The sequence below is a fragment of the Mustela lutreola genome, chromosome 1 (assembly GCF_030435805.1).
Source record: "Mustela lutreola isolate mMusLut2 chromosome 1, mMusLut2.pri, whole genome shotgun sequence".
Lineage (NCBI taxonomy): Eukaryota > Metazoa > Chordata > Mammalia > Carnivora > Mustelidae > Mustela > Mustela lutreola.
In genome coordinates, this window is record NC_081290.1 from 227,072,902 (window position 1) to 227,096,023 (window position 23,122).

The window sequence follows — 23,122 nt, forward strand, 5'->3', positions numbered from 1 at the left end:
AAAGTCTCTGCCTTCGGCTTGGGTCATGATCCCAGGGTCCTGGGATCGAGCCCTGCATCAGCCTCTCTGCTCAGTGGGGAGCCTGCGTCCCCCTCTCTCTCTGCCTGCCTCTCTGCCTACTTGTGAGCTCTATCAAATAAATAAAGAAATATTTTTTTTAAAAAGCCTTAATCTGTGGAAAGAAGGGGAATTACACTGCCCTCCTTAGGCGCTGGTGGAGATCCACTGCCACTGAATGAGGGATGAGAAAAAGAATTTAACCTCTGTTAGGAGGAGAGAGTGATATGTAATGGGCCCAGAATTGCAGCAGGAAAAGGAGAAGGAGGACAGAAGAGGCTATGCTCTTGAGACACACAGATACATAAGACTGTAGCTAATTTGGAGCCATAGAGAACTCTCTAGCTCCCCACATGCCAACACTGTTTAGCTGAAGAGTCAAACACAGCAATGGAAAGCAGAATACTACTGCAAAAGAGGCAGAAGAGGGACAAGAGCCTGGAAAGAGACATCCCCTGAGGCCCAGCATAAAAGGGGACCTAAAGCTTAGGATGGAGTTGACACTGAGGAAAAAAAACTCCTCTGACAAACCAGTTTAGCATCCTAAACACAAGGTATTGCCAGAAGAACTCGAAGCCTCCAATGCACTAAAGTTAGCCAGAGAAACATCAGACTTCAAAGCCAGCCCAAATCCTAGTAAGTTAACTCATACCCCTTCACTAACATCCTAGCAGAAGGAAACTCATGCCCATATCCATGTATAAAACCTGGTACCTCATTCTCTGTTGTGCTGCAGAAGACGTTCAACTGAACATACAAAAAGGGTATAAAAGGCAGCACATTCCAAAGAGACAAAGGAATCATCAGAACCACACTTAGACATGACACAGATGTTGAAAATATATTTTAGGGGATCTAAAATAACTATAATTATGTTAAAAGCTCTAATGGAAAAGGTGAACAATATGAAAGATCAGATGGAAAATTTTAGCAGAGAAATGGAAACTATAAGAAAAAATCAAATCAAATGGAAATCTAGAGTGAAAACCAGTTACAGAGATGAAGAATGCCTTTGATGGGCTTATCAGTAGATGACACAGCTAAAGAAAGAAGATGGGTCAATAGAAATTACCCAAACTGAAATATAAAGAGAAAAAAATATAGTGAAAAAAATACAAACCCGGGCATCCAAGATCTAGGAGGCAATATCATCTGGTCTTAATATGAATGCACAGGTCTTCCTTGACTTACAAGGGGATTACATCCTGACAAACTTATTGTAAGTTGAAAATACTCTAAGTCAAAAATGCATCTTATACACCTAACATACCAAATATCCTTAGCCCAGCCTAACTTTCATGTGCTTAGAACACTTATATTAGCCTATAGTTGGGCAAAAGCGTCTAATACAAAGCCTGTTTGGTAATAAAGTGTTGGATATCTCATGTAAGTTATCAAATACTGCACTGAAAGTGAATGGTTGTCAGAATGGTTGTATAGAATGGTTGTCAATGTACTGGTTATTTATCCTCAAGATTCAGGTGGCTGACTGGGAGCTATGGCTTGCTGCTACTGCCCAGCATCATGAGAGTCATACCGCATATTACTAGTCTGGGAGAATATCAGAATTCAAAGTATGAAAAAGTAAAAATAAATAAATAAAAGACCAAAATCAGTTTCCTCTTTAAAGAAAAAGTTCAAAGTATGGATTCTCGTGAGTTCATATTACTGTCGCAACATTCTGAAGTCAAAAAATCATAACTCAAACCATCATAAGTCAGATTCTAAGAATTAGAATTCAAATTCTAAGAGAAGAAAAAGAAAACAAGGCAGAAGAAATATTTTCTTGTTTGAAAATTGTTTGAAGAAACAATGGTGAAGAATTATCCACAAGTAATGATGGATACCAAATCAGACCCAAAAAGTTCAGAAAACACCAAGCAGAGTGTACACACACACACACACACACACACACACATCTTAGGCATATATTCAAAATATAAAAGAAAAAGAGGAAATCTTGAAAGCAGGGGGGTGGCATTTTAGAGGAACAAAGAGAAGAATTACAGTATACTTCTTATCAAAAACCATGCAAGCTGGAAGACAGAAATGCTGAAAGGGAAAAAACAAAAATGAAAAACCCTGTCAACCCAGAACTCTATACCTAGGAAAAATATCTTTTCCATAAAGAAATGTTGTAGAGGTAGAGAAAGGGATAAGGGAACCAACAAAGAATGGTGATGCACCCAGGTACTAAAAACAGTGAACAATCATGACCAACCCTGAGGCTTAAGGGCAAGGTGGGGCAGGAATAGAATATTGTTCCTGAAGTGCCTGGTGGGAGCTATAACCAAGGAAAAAAAGCTATCTCACAGAAACTGCAATCATGGACAGATATAGCCACCATTAGAAATTTAGCACCAAAGGAGATAGGGAATAAGGAAAACTTCTCCTCCCAACCTCCCATCTCTTGTCATTGTCTACCATTGACTGAATGCAACCAAAACCAAGCCAGAAAGGGGCCCAAGTGCTGTGGTCTGTGGGGTTCATATCCTGTGGGCACAGAGAAAAGCAGAGAATGGGACTGAGGGGAAAAAGAGTAACCAGCACAGACACTGCCTGGCTCTGTGACGTTGTACACATGAGTGGCAGAACCAGGATTCAATCACAGATGTCCCTGAATCCTTTCCACCAGATGCACTGCTTCAAGTACAATATCAGCAAGAGATAAAACCTACAGTGGTAGGGTGAGCCAAATCTTAGAAATCCCAAAGGCTAGAATTCTTTGGCAGGCCATAATTCTGTAGGAAATAGGCAGTAGGTGTAAGTTTCCATTGCAGAACCCAAAAACTTCCCAGCTCTGGTATGGCTTTTGAGAAGATGATGACATAGTAATGCCATCTATTATAGGGATCTAAGGCGAAGGTAACTATCATATGCAGGGGCTGTGACTCCTCTCTTTATTCACAGAGTATATAGTATCCAGTTCCTCTCGTTGACAATGGTGGCATTTGAAACAATCGTAGATGAAACTCAAAAATCACATCTTTATTTTCCAACTTAAAAAAAAAAAAATCCCAATCAGCAAAAGTTAGTATCAAAGAAGCAATTTGGCATTTTTCTCACCAGCTGCAACATAGTATGGCTTGAGATGTGAAATATTGAGTGTGAAGAAGAAAGCCTTGCAATGTGTGTGAAGATACCCTTTAGCGATCCTCTTCTGAGAGCCAAGTTCACAGCAACTATATGAATGTTTTATGTGTTTTCATTCCCCATTCTCCAAAGATGCTCCAGGAAAATGGAGTGAAGAAAAATCCATGGAAAGAAATAATGAAAAGCCAGTCATCTGGCCATCTTGATCGTACCTCTCAGATAGGGGTTGGCATCACTACAAAGTCAGTTGCCGTGGTATCAAAGCAAAGCATCTCGAAGAGAAAACTATCAGTTCTCTTGACCCATTTGAGATTTCCAAACAATTTTTTCTTTTACATAGTGATGAACACAAAGGTTTTTCCCTGAAAGCTTCTTCGGGGAAGCCTGATGAAAGCACACAGACTTTAAGGTCAGACAGACTTGACTTTGAGACTATATTCCTCAACCAGCCGTGTGATCTTAGGCAAGTTACATATCCTTTCTGAGCCTCAGCTTCACCAGTTGTGAAATGACAACAGTAATGCCCACCTCAAAAGACAGTGATGAGCCTGGTGCTAAAAGGATATGAATATTCATGAACTTTCCCTTCCTCACACAGAAGAGGGGAGGAGAAAGGGGTGAAATTTATGGTTTTTCTCAATCTATATCTTGAAAAAACAATAATAATACCTACTGTTTATTTACTTATTCATTAACCTAAGAAATACATACTGAGTACCTTTTATGTTCTGGTACTCTTCAAGGCTTGAGAACACAGACAAGGTCTGTGTCCTCATGGAGCTTATATTATAGTGGGAAGAGACAGCTAACAGACCAATAAACATGTAAATAAAATAATACATGCAATGAAGACAACGAAATCAGATGGGAGGACCTATCTATTTCAGGGAAGGCCTCACTGAAGTGATGACATTTGACCTGAAATATGCGTAATGAAAGCAGCTAGCCACACCAGGATTGGAGGCAAGAGCATTCTCAGCCAAAAGAACAGTGACATGTGAGCACCCCAAGCCCAGCTTGAGCTTGGCGTGTTTGGGGAATAGAAACAGATGTAGCAGAACACAGGAGGATGGAGGGGTCAGGTTCAAAGTGAAATTGGAAAGAGAGGCGAGAAGGACCAGGTCTTTCAGATGACTTTCATTCACATTATTGAGCATCTACTGTATGCCAAGCACTCTTCTGATTTCTGGGATACTCCAGTGACCAAAGGCCCTTCAGTCAGGGAGTTGACATTCCAGGGAAGGCAGTTTCATGGGATCCTGCAGGCCCTGGTTAAAAAAAAGAAAGAAAGAAAAAAAAAATTGCATTTCATTTTAAATAGGTTATCTTGTTTGAACTTCACCATATCTTTCTAAGAAAGGTATTATAATCTTCATTTTATAGAGAACAAAACAGAGGCTCCCAGAGGTCATGGTATACGACCTGCCTAAAATATCATTTATGATGTGATGGGGTTGATGGTTTGTGGGAAAACAGAACTGAATGCCCATCCTCTAGGGTTGCAGTGCTGGCAGAGGGAGAGCCTACAGTCAAAGCCTAGAACGTCTGGCTCCAAGGACTTTGCCATATCAACATATTCCTTCCTCTTGGTTAGAAAGAAAGAAATTTGTCAGTACTTCAAGTAAAGCCAAAACAGATACAACTAAGCCATTGTCCAGAAGTCACCGATCATGGGGCCACTTGGAATCCAGAGAGTACCACGAACTGTCCCACCTTGTTGGGTGGCACCTGCCTTCTTTCTCTCAGCAGCTCTGTAGCAGGAAGAGAAAGGACTCCACAGAGAGGATGGGGGGCCCAGGTGTTCAAGGCCCACAGGATGGGCAGCCCCAGTTCCTCCCCACAGAGGAAGCAGCAGTAATATTCTGATGGGGTATCACAGGTAGGAATCAGGCTGCAGAGAAATCCAGTGGTGTTTCCCAAGCTCTGGAAGGCACTGAAATGTACGAATAAGAGGCAAGAAAATTCTATAAATTGGCTGTTCTATTCGATGTTCATTTAATTAAGACATTCAGTCCCTCTAATGGAAAATGTGAGGAGTGGAAATTACTGTTTTTCGGCCATCTCGTATAAAATGAAAACCAGATCTTGAAAGCATGAGGCTTTTCATTGTATCTTCTTCAAGCTCAATTTAATTATGTATCACAGGCCACCTTCAATAATAATTACAATTGTCTCCCTTTATGCAAAGGCTCTTCTGTCTTGGAGACCAAAGCTCTGGGAAAACGCCTATGGAGACTGATGAAGGATCATCTAGTTGTTTCTGTATTTGTGCCTTCAGCAGATGTTTACCATGTACCTGCTGTGGGTCAGGCCTCTGTCAAGTCCTACAGGAGATAGTGCTTGAATGAATCATTGTCTCCCCTTTCCAACAGAGCAGCAGAGGGGCCTCGCAGAACCAATCATGAATTCATTCCTTTGCTCAAGTGGCATTCCCTGCCCTCCTTCTCTCTGCCAGTCCCAGGGCTGGGGAAGAAGAGATGAACTGAGAGCCAGTCCTCCAGGGCTCCATTGCTGGCAGGTGGTAGACTCCAGATTCCCAGCCTGTCTGACTCCGCAGTCCTGTCGTGACTCAAGCACTCCCAGGTCGGAGCAGGTGACAGCTTGTACATGAGCTGTTAGGATGCAAGGGACCCATTCTGTAAGGCAGCTGGGCCAGAGTATCCCTGGGAGAAGGGACAAGAGAGAGACCAGAGAAGGCTTTACAAGGTGGCATTTGAGCAAGGCCACAGTAAAAGACTCCTGAAGTGACATCTGTCCCCTAATGTGTGGTTGCCCTATCGATTTTTATTGGTAAGACTCTAAGACTCCTTTTTAAGTACGTTGCTTGGCATAATAAAATCCTTTGTATCTGGTTACGTCAGGATATTACACAGTCTAAGTAAGTAGTCTCAGTAAAGACTATGTGCGTGGGTAACAGGTGTTCAGAGGACCAGACTAGAACAGCACATACCCATCCTGTGAAACCGTTGAACTGGAATTGATCTTCCTGCTGATCTAAGATGACTCGGAATCTGACAGGACTCAGTCTGCTCTCGGACCACAGATATAGCTAAAATGACCACGACAGAGCCGGTTTGGGGCTCTTGATTTGGGGCTCAGAAATTTGGGGTGCCCTATTAATATTTACTGAAAAGCCCTGGAGATTGATGTTGGTAGATGTCCTATAAGGAGACTCCTCCAGAAATGCCAGTAATTTTTTTTCCTTTGAGAGAGGGGGGCAAGTACCTGTGAGCCAAGTGGGGGTGGGGGTGCAGAACGAGAGAGGAAATCTTAAGCAGACTCCCCACTGAGCACAGAGGTCTGTCTCACATCCCTGAAATCATGACCTGAGCCGAAATCAAGAGTTGAACGCTTAACCAACTGAGCCACCCAGGGACTCCATAAATGCCAGTAATTTAAAAGGAACCCTTTCCCAAGATGACCATGTTCATGAGCTCTCTATATGTGGCATTATTTGGGTTGAGGTCACTTTTCTGATTATGAAAATAATCCATATGCATTATTTTTAAATCTTGGGAATATAAAATATCCCTTGTAATTCTGCCTCCCAGAGATAACCACTCTAAACATTTTTGTGAAATTCCTTCCTATTCAAATTTCCTCCTTCCATAAAGAGTTGAAAAGAACACCCCCTCCCCAAGAGTTAAAGGGAACAGAGCTCTGAGAGCATCTCTGGGACAAAGATGCTTTAGGACAAACCTTCCAGATCTTTATCCCAAGACTCGCCTCCTTCCTAGCAGCAGTCTCTCAGAATCACCACCTTCCCCCGCTCTGAGGGGCACCCTGACCTGTGACCCTCCAGTCTGGGTTTTAAGCCACATCATCACCCTCCCCAATGCCCAAGAAAACTGACGATTTCTTACAACATGACTCAGTGCTAAGGCAGAAAGATGAGAAATCATGATAAGAAGCAGGTTTCCACAGCCCCTAAGGTGCCTATAGGAGAGGCGGAAGGATTGATACAGCCCACACACTTAACCTGCCAAGCCCAAGCCCAGGGTAGGTATTAGAGATTCCTGTGCTGCTTGCCATGTTGGAAAGGGCTTCCGTCCCACTGCCTCAGACCCTAGCAACAGAGAGATTCAGCTGATCCTAGAGTTGGTCTTGGGTCCAGGACTCATTCAAAAGACCTTTAGCCAGCACCCCATTTGTGACAGGCTATGTCAGTCCCAGGCACAGGGACAGAAAGAGTTGGCAGGAGGCAGAATCCATGCAGCACCCACAGCTGACCTTGGGCAGAAAATTGCTCAGCAAAGGCCTGCCTAGTCTCAACTTCCAAGTCTTGCCTGAACCTGCAGACGCTGCAGCCCCCAGGAGTCCCCGTGGGAAATGAGGTGCAGCTGAAGGATCAGAGGAAGAGCCAGGACAGTGCTAAACACTCAGGCCTTTCATTTCACCATCATTAAATCCCTCAGGTCCCAGGGGAAAAGCAGGAGGGAAATGTCCAGGAGGGAGACCTGGAATCCATGGGGGAGACCTACCATGGAAGCCGTGTGCCAGCCTGAGCATAAGCCAAAGTCAGAAATACTGACATCTGGATGAAGACCGTTTTTCCCATTCACACACAAGGGCAAAGGGGATATTAAACCTGCCTTTTTACACTTCAGCCTCCCACAATTAAAAATTATAACTGAAGTGTTAACAGCCTATTATTCCCTGCCACCTCCCGCCCACTTGGCTGCACAGAGAACCCACGCAACAGACACTTGCAAATGGACAGCTCGGAAATGCTGGGTGAGGGCAGAGAAGCAAGGGGCGGCTTGGAAGCAGATAGATCAGTTTGAATTTTGACTCCACCACACTTATCCGTTGTGGGACCTTGAGCAGGAGACTTTGCTTTTCTGAGCCTCCTCCAGAAAGGAGATCATTTATACCTTTTAAGTAAGTTACAAGGAGTAAGCGAAAGGTCTGAGAAGCACTGTGCTGTAGCGTGGTAGGTGTTTGGTAATGGTAGGCATTTCTTTTATTATTCTCAGGAACGTAAAAGAGTATTAAGATTCGATTGTCATGCTTCAGAAAGCCCACGCCAGAGCAGAACTGGGAGCTGTGACAACGGCAGATACACAACTGCTTGGCGCTGGCTGTGAAGTCTAGATGGGAAGGGGTTGCAAGAGCCCATCTGTTTAGCCTCCTTATGTGGTGGCAAGATCCTGGTTTGGATTCAGAGCCCCCTTTCCCCAGGTTCTGTAGCTTCGTAGGAAGCCCCATCTCTCTCTCTCTTTTTCTTTTTAAAGATTTTGTTTATTTATTTGACAGACAGAGATAACAAGTAGGCAGAGAGGCAGGCAGGGCGGGGTGGGGGTAGGGGGGAGCAGGCTCTCCGCTGAGCAGACAGCCTGAGACCATGACCTGAGCCGAAGGCAGAGACTTAACCCACTGAGCCACCCAGGCGCCCCGGAAGCCCCATCTCTTATCTTGTTCAGAAATACCCTGCATCACCAGCCGTCAGAGTTTTGAGAGGGGGTTCAAGAATCAAGTTTGGGCCCCTCACCTCTGGGAGTTTCCATCCTCTGAGAACCCCCATCATCTTACCCTGCATGGGTGGCTATTTGTAGCCACAGGCCACCCCAACATGTTTCTCCACAGTAACCCTGCCATGCAGGCAGGGCCAGGGTCCTTTCTCCACTTCATGGATTCAGAGAGGTAAGTCATTTGCCTGTAGTCAAATAACAGCCGGTAGAGTCACTTCTCAAGAAAGCCATGTGATGGGTTGCCTGGGTGGCTCAGTGGGTTAAAGCCCCTGCCTTCGGCTCAGGTCATGATCCCAGGGTCCTGGGATCGAGCCCTGCATCTGGCTCTCTGCTCAGAGGAGAGCTTGCTTCCTCTACCCCGCACCCTGCCTGCCTCTCTGCCTACTTGTGATCTCTTTCTGTCAAATAAATTTTTTAAAAATTAAAAACAACAACAAACAAAACAAAACAAAAACATGTGCAAAGAGATGGAGGACTCACGGCAATGTATCTAACCAGAAAGGAAAGCAAAACACACCAAACTAGGGCACAGGGTAGAACATGCCAGGTTCCAACAATAGCACCATTATGTTTCTGTCACTCAGAGCCACCCCCCTTGGTTTTCAGGTACGACAGCTTTGGTCGCCTGACCAATGTGACCTTCCCTACTGGCCAGGTGAGCAGTTTCCGAAGTGATACAGACAGCTCGGTGCATGTCCAGGTAGAGACTTCCAGCAAGGATGATATCACCATAACCACCAACCTATCTGCCTCCGGTGCCTTCTATACACTCTTGCAAGGTAAGCAGGGTGGGGAGCATGGGGACTTCGAGACACAGGGGTGATGGGACCCCTTTGGAGGAGGATAATGTAAGAAATAAAATGCTACTAGAGCTGCCCAAGAACAGGAGAGCAATACAACTGGCTTCTCTCTGCACTGCCATCTAATGTGCAGAAACCACCGGCCCAAGTCCCGTATATTCTCTCCCAGAAGCTTCCAAGTCATAGTCCATTGTCTCACCCCATTATCATTAGAACCAAAGGTAGGGAGTACACCGGCTGCCCATCCAGGTGACCTCACTGTTCCACCATTGCAATGGTTCCCACTCTCACCCTGGGGTGGGCGAGGTCGAAGGACAGTGAAAATGACACTTAATCATGAAAGGGATCTAGGGATGGAGAAATCCCTCCGCAAGCTCAGGCAAGAACAGTTTGAGCCTTCCCTAGGATTCCGTAGAGAAGAGACCCTTCCTCCCTGCACACACCAGATAATCCCTGGTATGAGTTGACCTTTTAGCTTTAGGTAAATCACAAAGATAAAAACTTGCTGTGAACTAACCATCTGCCTCAGTTGTCCTCCTGGGACATGGTGACCCAGAGTGGAGCTTGGAGCTTTATTGGCTCTAGTAAGCATGGGGGCGGGGGGAAGCTATCACTAGGGAAAGCCTCACTTGGTTTCTTTTTCCCCCACCCTCCTGATGGCTTTTGGTACTCACAATGGCTTGGACATAAGTAGTAAAAGAGCCGTGGGCTAGGATTCAGGGGCACAAATTCTAGTCCTGACTCTGCCACCACATCACGGGGACCCTCAGCTTTCTCCTCGAGGAAACAAAAGCTGGTCGAGGCCACGTGGAATGGTGTGAGGCAAGGCAGGGAGCAGGAGCTCTGGAGTAGACAGGCCGGGGCCCCCAGGCCTGCTGTGCCGCTCCTCCCTGTGTGACTTGGGTGGACTCACTCTTCTCTGAGCCTCAGTCTCTGGGCCTGGGAAATGGGGCAGAATTGCGACATGTGCCTCATACATGTTGCTCAGACCATCTCTTGACACACCGTACAGAGAGTGACCACGACGGGCCAGGCCCGTAGTATTACTAAGTATTTGTTGGATTAATGAACTTCTTACCTAATAACTGGCACTTTTGTTCACCTTAGGAAAATAACTGTGTATTTTCACAACTGTTTTTACTCACAAATGTAATCCCGTGCTTGAAAAGAAGCTCAAAAAATAACAGCCGTTCTCAGTCAAAGAAAGAGAAAAGATACCCTGCGGTTCCTTTCCCACCAGCAGCTGTGGCAATGGGTTGGGACACACTCCAGGTGTTTATGCTCTGACTGGGTTATCGCCAAGGGAAGGTGCCAATTCCAAGCCAGTCAGGTTCTGCCTGGCCAAGGACAGCAGGGCCCCTGATGGCTCAGACACCTTGTCCTGCCCTGGGGTTAAGAACTGTCTTCCCCCCTCCACACCTCTGAGCTGGCGTGCGGCACTTTTCTCAGAAGGTAGCTCAGTCTTTCTTACATTCAGGCAGCTTTTTTTTTTTTTAATTCGAAAGTACTGCATTTCCTCACTTTTACCCCCATCAGGGGTGCCTGGGTGGCTCAGTGAGTTAAGCCTCTGCCTTCGGCTCAGGTCATGATCTCAGGGTCCTGGGATCGAGCCCCACATCGGGCTCTCTGTTCAGCGGGGAGCCTGCTTCCCTTCCTCTCTCTCTGCCTGCCTCTCTGCCTGCTTGTGATCTCTCTCTGTCAAATAAATAAATAAAACCTTTAAATTTAAAAAAAAAATAAATAAAATTAAAAAAATAAAATGTACCATCAAAATTTAATAGCAACTTTTCAGCGTGGAGAGGAGGGGGAGACACGTTGCTCAAAATTCATACAAGGACTTAAGACGCTTTCCAATTTCAGAAACATCAAAGTGGGGAAAGGAAGAATGAATGCCTCCCTGAATCCAGGAAGCACAGTACCTGTGTTTCCTCTTTGGTTCCTCTGCCACGCTCCCTTTCCTTCTTTCATGCCAGGCTGAGATGCCACATTTGGCAGCCGCCTTGGTAGAGTCTTCCGGAAAAGCTCTTTCAGCTTCATCTTACGTCTGGCCTGGGAAGAAATAAGGAGCAGCTGCTAATGAGGGGCAGGCTTGGGGAGTCACAGCTCACATTAAATGGGGATCATTTGAGATGGGCCTCTACAAGATACCATTGCATCCAGAGTCACCATTAATGGACGTGTGTGCATTCAGCAAAAAGCAGCTTTAAAAGATAAATTGACACAGGCTTTTCCACCGTTCGAAGGAAGTAAAATACAGATTGCCAGTGAAAAATGCATAGCAAGTTAAAGGCAGATCTTAGGATTCTGTGTGTGTGAGAGAGAAAGAACGAGTGAGGGATGGAGAGGGGAAGGGAGTGGCAAAGGAAGGGCCTGATCTGGTGCGGGAAAGACTTGGTGAGGGTTTCCTACAAAACTACACCTTTTTTTTTTTTTTTAATTTAACAAAGCCGGTAACATCTCTAGTTCAATCCAGCAACTGTTTACTGAGCACATACAATAATAACAGTGATAACTAACATTTTAGAACACATATTAAGTATAAAGCAGATCTTTAGTGTTTTACATTCATAGTCCTGTGTCATCTTGTCACAGCCCTCTGAGGTATTATGAACATCTCCATTTTCCAAATGAAGACAAGGAGTCACTGAGAGTTTAAGTGACTTGTCCAAGGACACGTGCCGGCTAGGGTATTTGGACTAAGACAAAGAGATTCTAGAACCCGTTCTCTTAACCACTGATCTAAAAGACATGGGGAGCTCTTAAAAACCCATGATCAGGGGCACTTGGGTGGCTTAGTGGGTTAAAGCCTCTGCCTTCAGCTCAGGTCATGATCCCAGGATCCTGGGATCGAGCCCCGCATCGGGATCTCTGCACAGCAGGGAGCCTGCTTCCTCCTCTCTCTCTCTCTCTGCCTGCCTCTCCGCCTGCTTGTGATCTCTATCTGTCAAATAAATAAATAAAAATATTTAAAAAAAAAAAACCCATGATCAGTACTAGAGAAGTTCACTATGACAGATCTGTGAATGGGACAATGGAGATAGAGGGGAGAGGACAAGAGATACACATGACAGTGACTAGTACAGTGCCAGGCACATAAAACTAGTAATAGCTATATTTATGTCATACTCACTACATGCCAAGTTCTACTCTCAGCTCTTCATTGTCATTATCCCGCTTAATCCTATGAGATAAGAGTATAGTTATTATCCCCAAGGTACAGATGAAGAACCAGAGGGATGCCAGGTTAAGGAATTTGCCCAAGAGAGTGGGACCTGAACCCTGATAGCCTGGCTCTGGAGGCCATGCTCTCTATCTCTGGGCAGTTGTCCCCTCTCACAGCGAACACTTACGTATTTGAGAATGCCTTCAATACCAGAATGGTAAGCCCTGCACCCCCTCAACTGCAGGACCACTCAAGGGACCCGTAAGGAGGCTAAAGGAAGAGGAGGCGTTCGTTCTGACCAAGGAACCAGGGAACCTACTGGGGAGAAATGAAAATGAAGCAGAGCCTCGAAGCGAGGACTCAGGCTGGTGTTTGTTTATGGAAGAGGGGCAGGTGCAGGCAGAAGCACCAGCTGAGGAAGGGCAAGAGGCAGAAAACTGTAGCACAAATTTGGAGATATTTCCATTTTTAGAAAAGAATTGTGTGCTTTTTACAGCTGAAATTTACTCTTCTCCAGAAGTTTTTTTTAGTGAAAGATCCTAATTTTAAATGTTTTAATCAGGCTTAAAACTTCAAAATCAGATTTATTTTTAAATCATTGAGATATATATATATGGCAATGACTTAAAACATACATATGTTTAACATTCTGTCAGTTGACTATTGGAGTTATATCTCACCTTGTTATAAAGAATATTGTTGCCCTGGTATATATTAAGAACCTTAAAAATGTTCAACCCTTTGTTCTAGTAACTTAACCCAAAACGAAGACAATGATTTATCCAAAAAAGTATATTTTTAATAGAGATGTAATTCACATAGTATAACATTCACTCTTTAAAAAATTTAAAATATACAATTTGTCCTTTTAAAATATACAACTCAGGGGGGTTTTAGTATATTTACAAAGTTATGCGATTATTAATGCTATCTGATTCTGAAAAATTTTTATCAGTCCCAAAAAGAAAGCTCATACCCATAAGTGGTCACTCCTCATTCTACCTTTCCCTCACTAATCTACTTTCTGCCTCTGTGAATTGGCCTGTTCTGTACATTTCATGTAAAGACTCATTGATACATCATGTGGTCTTTTGTGTCCAACTTCTCCCACGTAATACAATGTTTACAGTATGTTTATTTGCAGTGTTAACTTTGTAATTATAAAACATTATCTCCTTGAGATAAATTATGGTATTTCCATATGATGGAATATTATGCAGTCTTTAAGAGAAACATTTAGGAGAAATATTCAACAGTATAATACCATGATCAGTGAAAAACCATACGAATTACTTTGGGCTATCAGGGTATTCAGAAATATCCTGAAGTCTAGAAATGGACAAGTTATTTACAATGGCTTTCTTTGGGTAATAAGATCATAGACAATCTCCTTTTCTTTTTTTTTTTTTTTAAGATTTTTATTTACTTATTTGACAGAGAGAGATCACAAGTAGGCAGAGAGTCAGGCAGAGAGAGAGGAGAAAGCAGGCTCCCCGCTGAGCAGAGAGCCCGATGTGGGGCTCGATCCTAGGACCCTGAGATCATGACCTGAGCTGAAGGCAGAGACTTTAACCCACTGAGCCACCCAGGCACCCCAGGACCATCTCCTTCTATTTCCTAGTTTTCTTCACTGATAACGTTCTGTTTCCATTATCAGAAAAATAAGCCCATTTAATAACATACTAATGCCCTGGTGCACACACCCCCAGCCCCCTCCATGCTCAGCCCTTCTGAGCAGAGCCGGTCCCTCTCCTCTCCCTCAGACCAGGTCCGGAACAGCTACTACATCGGGTCCGATGGCTCCCTGCGGCTGCTGCTGGCCAATGGCATGGAGGTGGCACTGCAGACCGAGCCCCACCTGCTGGCGGGCACCGTCAACCCCACCGTGGGCAAGAGGAACGTCACACTGCCCATTGACAACGGTCTGAACCTGGTGGAGTGGCGGCAGCGGAAGGAGCAGGCTCGGGGCCAGGTCACGGTGTTCGGGCGGCGGCTGCGGGTGAGCAAGCCCCGGGGCAGGTCGGGCGCTAGGGTGGGGCCTTTGGAGCTCTGGAGGTTGCTGGGGTGGGGAGGCTGGACGTGGGTGGGGGGAGGGTGCCATTGGGGGGTGGTGGAGAAGAAGAATGAAAGAATGAGGACCAAGCCAGAGAGCGGGGTTCTGGTCTGGGAAACCGGCCCTAGGGGAGAAACTTTTCCTGGGCCTTTGCGAAAGGGGGAAAGTCAAGCAGGCACCCCTCCCACCCTTATGGGACTTATTATTAAGTCTCAAATATCTCTTCAGTTGTTACTTGCGGAATGATTACCAGCTTTCGTGTTGGGCCTGAGTTTGGGTTTCCAGCTTCTGTTATATTCTGACTGAACCTGAGCAAATCCATAATGTGCTTTCATTCATCCAAAGCCTCGGTTTCATTCTCCCAAGAAATGGGGAGGTTAAAATCAGTTTTACAAGTTGCCACGAGAATTAGAGATTGTCTATGAAGTGCCTTGGACAGAGTCTAGCGCCCAGGAAGTGGTCAGTCCTACCCACTCCCCTTCTTGTTCCGGACATTCTCGCCACCTTTCTGGTCATTCCTGTTATGCATTCGGAGCTCTTTGGAACCTCAGCCACATCCTGCGCTCTTTCCAGGCAGTTATCCCCTCCTGAATGAGCACAAGGCCCCTCCCCCGCCAGCTGTCACCACCAGTGGGTTGGCATGTGGGTGCTTTTCAGTCTGCCGATGCCCCGAAGCTGCCCGGTCTCTGCCTCACGCCCCGTGGTTTGGTAGTTACCTCAGGCCCAGGCGGGGCCTCACTACCCAGCTGCTTCTCCCTCAGCTTCAGAATGGAAGGTGAGGGGCAGCGAGATGGTGAAGAAACTAGTGCTGGCTTTCAGCATGGCACCTTGCCGGCCCCTGGGGCTCTGCGGACACTTGCTGGGCTGAAGGGCACCACAGAAGTGAGCAAGATGTTCCGGACTCCTGAAAACCACAGAAGCGCCCTTGTGCAGCATGGCTCATGTCCGGACATAGCCGATGTCACACAACGAGAACCCAGAAAGCTGGGCTTTCTGTGTTTCCTCCACGGCCAAGAACTCTGGCAAAAACTGAATGAGGGAAGGAGGCTTCTACTAGTTCCTTGAGGAAAGCCTTGCTGTCTGGGCTCTCTGTGGCCTGCCACCCTCTGCAGCCTCGCGGAGCCCCCTGTCTGAATTCTCCAGGAGCCCCTCTGGCACATCTGAGGCAGTGTGCTAAACGGAAAGTTTGACTTCTGTCTGATTCCTGCCTGGGCCTGGCTGTGGAGCCCCAAGCAAGTCCTCTGAGTCTCTCCCTCCTCTGTGGAAACCAGACAACCTATTCCAGGTTCCTAGCTCAGTGCTGGTAGACTCCAGGTGCTCCATGAACGGTGGCAATTAGGGCTGTTAGGGTTTCTCCTCTGTGGTGTGAGCTGGACCAGAAGTTTCCCAGGCTCTAATTGGTCCCTCTCCCAGCCTGAGATTGATGGCGCTCCAGTCGGGTGGCCACATCTCCACGTCCTCCCAAAATAAATGGCCACCCACAGTGGCGGCATGTGGAATTAGAATGTTAGCCGGGTGCACCGCCCCATAATGGAGCTCATTTTTTATACAAGTGGGAACTTTTTTTAATAAAGAAAGATGTAAAATAATCTCATTGCCGCTACTGCCGAGCACAGAAAGCATTAGGCGGTTCCCCCAGTGAGCTGCTTAATTCAATTTTATTAATTTTGCCGCAGAGGTTTAGCTCCCCTTCACCAGGGGTCCTCTGGGGACGAGGGGGAAAGCTAGCTGGGTGGCACCTCCTTGGGGGGGTCACAGGGGACCTTGCAAAAGAGGCTTCTAAATGGGTCCCATTGTTGTTGGTGGTGCGGACCCTACATCTTCCTTGGCCCTCCCGGCAAAGAACACGGCTTCGCTCTCCAGCGCCTCCGATTTTTCATGGGAATTGTCTGCCACACTGTTTTTGCTCTGCAATTGTGTTTGATTACCCCTGGGAAGGCAACCTTATTGTAACCAGGCCATTCACAGCTAAAGTTGTCTCAGCATCATTATAAATCCTTATTTTCAAGGTTTGAGGATTTGTTTGGAGAGAGGGAGAAGGGGGAAACACACATGTCTGTACTTTATCTGAGAATGGCCGTGATCATTTGCTGCCTTAATGGAAATAATTGCAATCATTAATTCAGGACCTTCAGTGCACCCAGAACTCCAAGAGGTAGTTGACTTAAGGCTTCTTCAGTCCTCATCATAGCTCGGCTGTTTCACAGAGGAAGAAACAGACTCAGAGAGGGAACGGTGCTTGCCCAAGGTCACACTGAAAAGCAGTGCATCACAGCACACAGGCTGGTATCTTGGCCTTAATTTCTAGATAGGACCTTTTTCACCACCCAGAATCCTACAGGGCCTCCCGTTACCGTGGCCTACGTGAGCACTTCTGCGTCATGTGACCTACATTATCCGCTTTCCTCTTATGTTTTCCTGACTCCTTGTCAGACTTAACCAGTGACTAATGGAAGAGTCATCCAGTGTGCCCAGCTAGAGGGGGCCAGCGTTTTAGCTTCGGAGTACCTGGCAGTATTTCAGGGGCAACCAGTGCCCACAGGGTGGATCCCAATATGGAAGTAGGCTTCTGAAGTGTATTCCCTTATTAAGCTGTGAAAAACCCTGACTTACTGCTACCCTTCTGGGAGCCCTGTATTCCTGACTCTGGAGGGAAATTGAATTGTGTGCTGACCTAGCAGCCCATGTAGAGATCCTACAAAGGGAAAAAGGTCCCAAAGCTGGGACTCTGTCTGCCCCCGGGCAGCCCACAGCCACAGAAGCTGTCCTAGACCCAAATACACATTGCCTCCAGGGCCCTCCAGGAAGAAGACGACTCTTTGGGAGCTGACCAAGGTAACCAGAAATCCCTAACTACGGTGGCGGAGGGCAGGAGCGACCCCAGAGGGAACGGAAGGTCCAAGGCCCCTAAAAGGGACAGATACACTCAGAGAACCTTTTTGTCGTCCTGTTGTCATAGTGAGAGTCACATCCAGACACAGTCCCTCACCAGCCAGGAAATGTGGAGCATGTCGCTTCATGTCCCTGAGCTTTGGTCTCCTCAGTGCCATACACCAGCATGTTGCCTGGCACATGAGAAACGAGGTCATGCATGAATTTGCTGGACCCGCCCGGCCTCTCCCTTTTTAGGAGAGAGTCAAGAAGGATCTGCCTTTCTGTCCTCATTAGAAGAATCACATTAGGAAATGATAGGGATTGTCTTTAGGACTAGCCACTATCTGCTCAAAACCTGCATTGTCTTTATTCTCGCAATAGTCCTATGCAATTGACATTATTATTCCCATTTTACAGATGAGGAAGCATCACAGAACTGACAGGTGACCAAGCCAGGACCCCAGATCTTATCTGTCATACCCATGACCTGTGCTGCTGCCTCTACTCAGGACCCTCCCACACCAAAGTTTCCCATGTCCAGATTAACTCTCTTCCCTCCTGCACCTTCCCCAGGTTCACAACCGGAATCTCCTGTCCCTGGACTTCGACCGTGTGACCCGCACAGAGAAGATCTATGATGACCACCGCAAGTTCACCCTCCGGATCCTGTATGACCAAGCAGGGCGGCCCAGCCTCTGGTCACCCAGCAGCAGGCTGAATGGTGTCAACGTGACCTATTCCCCCGGGGGCCATATCGCTGGCGTCCAGAGAGGCATCATGTCAGAGAGGATGGAATATGACCAGGCAGGTCGCATCACATCCAGGATCTTCGCTGATGGGAAGACGTGGAGCTACACGTACCTAGAGAAGGCAGGTGTCCGTCTCCCCATCACTGGCCCTACCATACTGAAGGCCAGCCACTGTGGCTCAACCCATGGCCAGGTCCAGTCTGCTGCCTTCAGTGGGATGGATTAGATCCATGTGGTCTTCTAAAGGAAGTGTTCCAAAAAGTCTGCTGCAGAGGACCAGGAACCTGACAGGCATCTGGGTAGATTGTAGTGATGGTGCGGCAGGTAGGAGTTTGGGGGCAGGAGATGAAAGCCCCATGTGATAGACCAGAGCTGGGAAGAAGCCCAACTCTAACTGGTGTCGCAGAGCAGGACTTAGGGTACAGACCCAGGCAGGCTCTTCCCCCAGATCTGGAGCAATTGTGGGATCTGGTCACAGAGAACAGGGCAAAACACTAGTGAGGTAATTAATCCTGAGCTTTGAATGGTGGGCATAACTTAGTAAATCCCTTCTGCTTCAGGTCAGGATTTATTGCATCCCAGGGGCTAGGAATCAGAAAAGCTCTGAAGGCAAAAATTGGTCCCAAACAGGAGAAAATGGTAGCTTTGCTGCCAAGAAGTGGATAGGTCTGTTGCCTGCTGACTTCTTCCCAAAAAAGAGCTGCACTTCAGACCCCCATTCTGGTACCCACATCTTGACTTTGTTTCCTGCCCATGGCCACCTGCCTGGGGCCCATACCGTGTTTGGTCTGTGATCCATCTTCTCCATCCGTTGCTGGGTGAGCATCTCCAAGAGCCGCGTTCTGTGGTGGTGCTAAAGGAGACCCTAGAGGTGATCTGACATACTGGCAACCCCAACCCAGAGAGGGAAGGAACCTTCATGGGGCCACACAATAAGCCCATTGTTAGGAAGCTGCTTCCCACATTCCGTCACAGCCCGCCCCGCCGTGGGCATCTGACCTGTTCCTGCGTAAACAATCACGCAGAGCCTGAAACACCCTTCTCAGATGCGGTCCTCACCCCATGGGCCACGTGGAGTCAGCAGAAGTTATTTAACAGACAGAAGTTATTTAACTGCCAGGCTGGGTTTCAGGAAGATCATTCTTGCTTGAGTAAGAAGATTGATTTGAGAAGGAAGCTGAAGCAAGGAAGCCAGGAGAGAGGCTGCTGCCACGCTCCTTGTCAGCGTTCCCGAACTTCCTCACACACCAGCACCCGCTAAAATCATCACTTTTGTACCACACAGAGGGGTGAACCAACAAGGCTGCCCACTGCAGGAAGACAGATGGTCTGAGTGCAAGGGCTGAAAGAAATGCTTTTTTTTTTTTTTTTAAAGATTTTGTTTATTTATTTGAGAGAGAGAGAGAACACACGAGTGGGAAGGGGCAGAGGAAGAGGGAGAAAGAATCTGAGCACAGAGCCCAACATGGGGCTCAGTCCCACAGCCCTGAGATCAGGGCTTGAGCTGAAACCAGGAGTGGGACACCCAGTTAACTAAACCATCCACATGCCTCGAGAAGTCCTTACCTTATTAGCACAGTTGTGTCCCCACTTCAGCAGCTTACGGCACACTAGTTAGAAAGCTATGGTTTGGGCCTAACTGAGGAGAACCGCCAGTTTCCTTGGCCGTTGATTCCCCTCTTCTAGTGTTAAGCACACAAACTTCCCCTTCCTCCCCACCAGCCTCCTCTCACCCCTTTGTTTCCTTCTCTCTCCAGTCCATGGTGCTGCTGCTCCACAGCCAGAGGCAGTATATCTTTGAGTTCGACAAGAACGACCGCCTCTCCTCTGTGACGATGCCCAACGTGGCCCGGCAGACCCTGGAGACCATCAGGTCCGTGGGCTACTACAGGAACATCTACCAGCCACCCGAGGGCAATGCCTCCGTCATCCAGGACTTCACCGAGGATGGCCACCTCCTCCACACCTTCTACCTGGGCACTGGCCGCAGGGTCATCTACAAGTATGGCAAACTGTCAAAGCTGGCCGAGATGCTGTATGACACCACCAAGGTGAGCTTCACCTATGATGAAACAGCAGGCATGCTGAAGACCATCAACCTACAGAACGAGGGCTTCACCTGCACCATCCGCTACCGCCAAATCGGGCCCCTGATCGACCGCCAGATCTTCCGCTTCACCGAGGAAGGCATGGTCAATGCCCGTTTTGACTATAACTATGACAACAGCTTCCGGGTGACCAGCATGCAGGCTGTGATCAATGAGACCCCACTACCTATCGATCTCTATCGCTATGATGATGTGTCAGGCAGGACAGAGCAGTTTGGGAAGTTTGGTGTCATCTACTATGACATTAACCAGATCATTACGACGGCGGTCATGACCCACACCAAACACTTTGACGCCTATGGCCGGATGAAGGAAGTGCAGTATGAGATTTTCCGTTCTCTCATGTACTGGATGACCGTCCAGTATGACAACATGGGCCGAGTAGTGAAGAAGGAGTTGAAGGTGGGACCCTATGCCAATACCACCCGCTACTCCTATGAGTATGACGCTGACGGCCAGCTGCAGACGGTCTCCATCAATGACAAGCCACTCTGGCGATACAGCTATGACCTCAATGGAAACCTGCACTTACTGAGCCCTGGGAACAGTGCGCGGCTTACCCCACTAAGGTACGACCTCCGAGACCGCATCACGAGGCTGGGTGATGTGCAGTACAAGATGGACGAGGATGGCTTCCTGCGGCAGCGGGGCGGGGACGTCTTCGAGTACAACTCGGCCGGTCTGCTCATTAAGGCATACAACCGGGCCGGAGGCTGGAGTGTCAGGTACCGCTATGATGGCCTGGGGAGGCGGGTGTCCAGCAAGAGCAGCCACAGCCACCACCTGCAGTTCTTCTATGCAGACCTGACCAACCCCACCAAGGTCACCCACCTCTACAACCACTCCAGCTCTGAGATCACATCCCTCTACTACGACCTGCAGGGGCACCTCTTTGCCATGGAGCTGAGCAGTGGTGATGAGTTCTACATAGCTTGCGACAACATCGGGACCCCTCTCGCTGTCTTCAGCGGAACAGGCCTCATGATCAAGCAGATTCTGTACACGGCCTATGGGGAGATCTACATGGACACCAACCCCAACTTCCAGATCATCATTGGCTACCATGGGGGCCTCTACGATCCACTCACCAAGCTCATCCATATGGGCCGGCGGGATTATGATGTGCTGGCTGGCCGCTGGACCAGCCCAGACCATGAGCTGTGGAAGCACCTAAGTAGTGGCAACATCATGCCTTTTAATCTCTACATGTTCAAAAACAACAACCCCATCAGCAACTCTCAGGACATCAAGTGCTTCATGACAGGTGAGGATCGGGGCTCATTCAGAGGACAGGACCCACTGCTGCTCCGGTCAGCTGACAAGATAGTCTTCCTTGCCAAAGAGGGACAGGGTAACAGCAAACATGAGCTTTCTCTTACAGCAGCGTTTTCCAAAGTATTTTTTAAGAAACATTGGTTTAGAGAAATATCCTGGAAAAACTGGTACTGACATCAAGTTAATGTAACAGGGCAACCACCATTCTCCAATTTTAATAACACATTGCAGCTTAAGAAAGGCTCTGAGAAGTCCTGTAGTAAAGAGAACTGTCCGATACATTTACCCACGATTTCTCAAACATTTGATCATGAAACCCCTTTATTCACTATTTCTCAAACATTTGAGCATGAAAGCCCTTTTTTCACCATGAGACCCTAATATTTCCCTGGATACACCCTGAGCATACAATTTGGAAGTTTCTGACCCAGATCAGACTGCCTATGAGTCTCCGATAAGGTGGAAGAAGGTATAGCTAAAGAAAAAAAAAATTCAGTTTTCTTATTTGGGGCAATGTAATGAACAGTTACAAAACTTATTTAATTTCCCTGAATTCCAGTTTCCTGAGCTGTAAATTAAACTTAGAACACCTGCACTGACCTTGGTAAATTAAGTATGCACATTAAATATGCACATGTAAATACTCGAGCAGCCACTAAAGAATAAAACAGAGGCATAGCTAATTAGTCAATGGTGGAAATAAAGTGAAGACTAAAAAAATATTCAGTCTGAAGAGGGGAAGTAGAGGGGATAAAAAGAGAAAAATGGTCACGAGGGCGAAATGAGATACATTTAATAACCTGCCTAGCACAGTACCTGGCTCATGTCGATTCCCATTCTTCTTCTTGGATTTAAAAAGTGGGGTTTGTTTTCCACTACTGGGAAACTACCTGAAATATAAGTGTACCCACTGTCACATGTGCCAGAAATGTCTCCAGCAGCCACAGTCCAACCAGCAAGCCGCCACTCACAGGCCAGCCACGGAAGACCTCAGGGGTCAGAACAGCTATGGGCATTCAGGTCTGGATAAAGCCAGCACTTTTTATGAAAGAGATTTTGTTGTTGGCACAGAATGGGCACCTCCCAACTTGCAAACCTGGCACCTTCCAGTCTCTTTTTCCTGTGATGCCAGCTATGCCTGCTTCCTATTTTGAGGCAGTTTCATTTTCACTCAATACATGCCTCCTCTTGGCGGCCACTGTTTCAGGCACTGGGGATAGAAAGATGGCCGCCGTCCTCCAGGAGTGCACACAGCACGGGGGAGGCAGACCGTGGCCGTCCAGCAAGAGGGGCCCAGGAGGCAGCTGATGCGTGGGGCTCGGTTCAGAGTGGACATTCATCAGCTAATGGGGAGAAAGGCAGCTCAGGGAGAGGACCTCATTTACGGAAGTCTAGAGAGGACAACACACAGGACAGCTAACAGAAGTGTCCCTTAGGGATGTGGTTTCCTGGCCCCCTGAATTTGGCAGCCCAGTCTGG

General features: G+C 47.2%; 1 protein-coding gene and 1 long non-coding RNA gene across 2 annotated transcripts in view; one reads left to right on the top strand and one right to left on the bottom strand.

Moving 5' to 3' along the window:
• Positions 1-23,122, top strand: part of TENM4 (teneurin transmembrane protein 4) — a 721,609-nt gene that overhangs the window by 687,314 nt on the left and 11,173 nt on the right. The window contains exons 30-33 of the mRNA XM_059187848.1: positions 9,228-9,400; positions 14,348-14,583; positions 18,085-18,381; positions 20,018-21,632. Coding sequence (XP_059043831.1) covers positions 9,228-9,400; positions 14,348-14,583; positions 18,085-18,381; positions 20,018-21,632 — 2,321 coding nt within the window. The remainder of the gene's footprint in view (positions 1-9,227; positions 9,401-14,347; positions 14,584-18,084; positions 18,382-20,017; positions 21,633-23,122) is intronic.
• On the bottom strand, positions 3,744-19,156 carry LOC131840232 (uncharacterized). Its single transcript, XR_009357288.1, has 3 exons — positions 19,039-19,156; positions 11,341-11,470; positions 3,744-4,418 (listed from the first exon to the last, which is right to left on the bottom strand). It is a non-coding gene; the product is annotated as an uncharacterized LOC131840232 (long non-coding RNA).